Consider the following 1,227-nt stretch of genomic DNA (forward strand, 5'->3'; position numbering starts at 1 on the left):
AGAAGAAGTTGTTTAAAATAATAAATACTAAATAACTTTCTAATTTCTCCTTTATTTAAAATATATATTTTAAATAAATTTATTTGAAATACGAGACCGAACCCTGAAAAATGGTACCATGTATGTATGTGTGTGCATGTGTGGAAGTTGCCATATTGAAAATTAGATTCTAGCACCTCTAAACTTCAGGGGCAAAATTACTTACGTATATAGTGAATTACTGGTAAGTTATCTGTCTGTGTCATAAGATATCTTAAATCAGCATTTTAAATAATTTTTACAGTCTTAAATTGTTATTTTGTTATATTTTTTATAAATAATACAAGGCAATTTTATTATTTTTATAATTAGTATTTATTAACTATTAGAAATTACTCTCTAATAAAAGCTTTTCTCGACAGTAGTGGAAAAGAGAATGTAATATAAATTCAGAGGTGCTAATGTCTAATTCTCAATATGGTGCACCATATGATAAACACCTTGTTACAAAGCAAAAACTTTATCTAATTGTCATATAAATCTATTGAATAAACGTGTGACACACAATTAAGATAATAAAATTTATTTATTATATTGTAGTGCGAAAAATTGCGAAAAAAGCGTTCCAGTCTAGTAGGTGCCTTCGTTTCGACTCATGGGAAGTCTATCGATGAAGTTGATAAGAGTATAGTTGAAGCAAGAACTGCATTGAATGAAGTAACAAATGAGTTGAAAGAAAGAGTACATCGTTGGAAACAGATTGAACTACTCTGCGGTTTCAATATAATTAACAATAATGGTTTAAATTATTTAGAGACAGTTTTATATAGAGGGACACCCAATGGTAGAGGTCTTGGACTTAGAGGTATTTAATTCCATATTAAAGTAAAATAATCCACATTATCGGTTCTTGTAGTTGCAACACAAAAATGTTCGTAAGCTTTTAATGATTTTATGATTTTGTAAAATTCTAAATGATTTGTATGTAATATATTACAGGACGACTCAGTAGCCAAGATGATTTAGATGATGAGGCAAGTTCAGTGTATACACCGTCATCGGTCAGTGCAGTCGCAGGTAAGCTGGATACGGATTCCAATGAGTACTTAGATTGATATACCGATATACCAATGCTCATTTTATTATTATCATTGTGGCCTGTTTATACATCGCATATATGTGTGTATATATATATAAATACACACACACACACACACACACACACACACACACACACACACACACACA

The 1,227-nt window shown here is 30.2% G+C and overlaps 1 protein-coding gene across 3 annotated transcripts in view; it reads left to right on the plus strand.

The window, feature by feature from the left end:
• The window catches only part of Stim (stromal interaction molecule), an 11,435-nt gene that overhangs the window by 4,298 nt on the left and 5,910 nt on the right, over nt 1-1,227 (plus strand). For all 3 annotated transcript variants that reach the window (XM_018517888.1, XM_018517887.1, XM_018517886.1), the window contains exons 9-10: nt 580-844; nt 979-1,056. In XM_018517888.1, coding sequence (XP_018373390.1) covers nt 580-844; nt 979-1,056 — 343 coding nt within the window. The remainder of the gene's footprint in view (nt 1-579; nt 845-978; nt 1,057-1,227) is intronic.

Source organism: Trachymyrmex cornetzi, unplaced genomic scaffold (genome assembly GCF_001594075.2).
Source record: "Trachymyrmex cornetzi isolate Tcor2-1 unplaced genomic scaffold, Tcor1.1 scaffold728, whole genome shotgun sequence".
Lineage (NCBI taxonomy): Eukaryota > Metazoa > Arthropoda > Insecta > Hymenoptera > Formicidae > Trachymyrmex > Trachymyrmex cornetzi.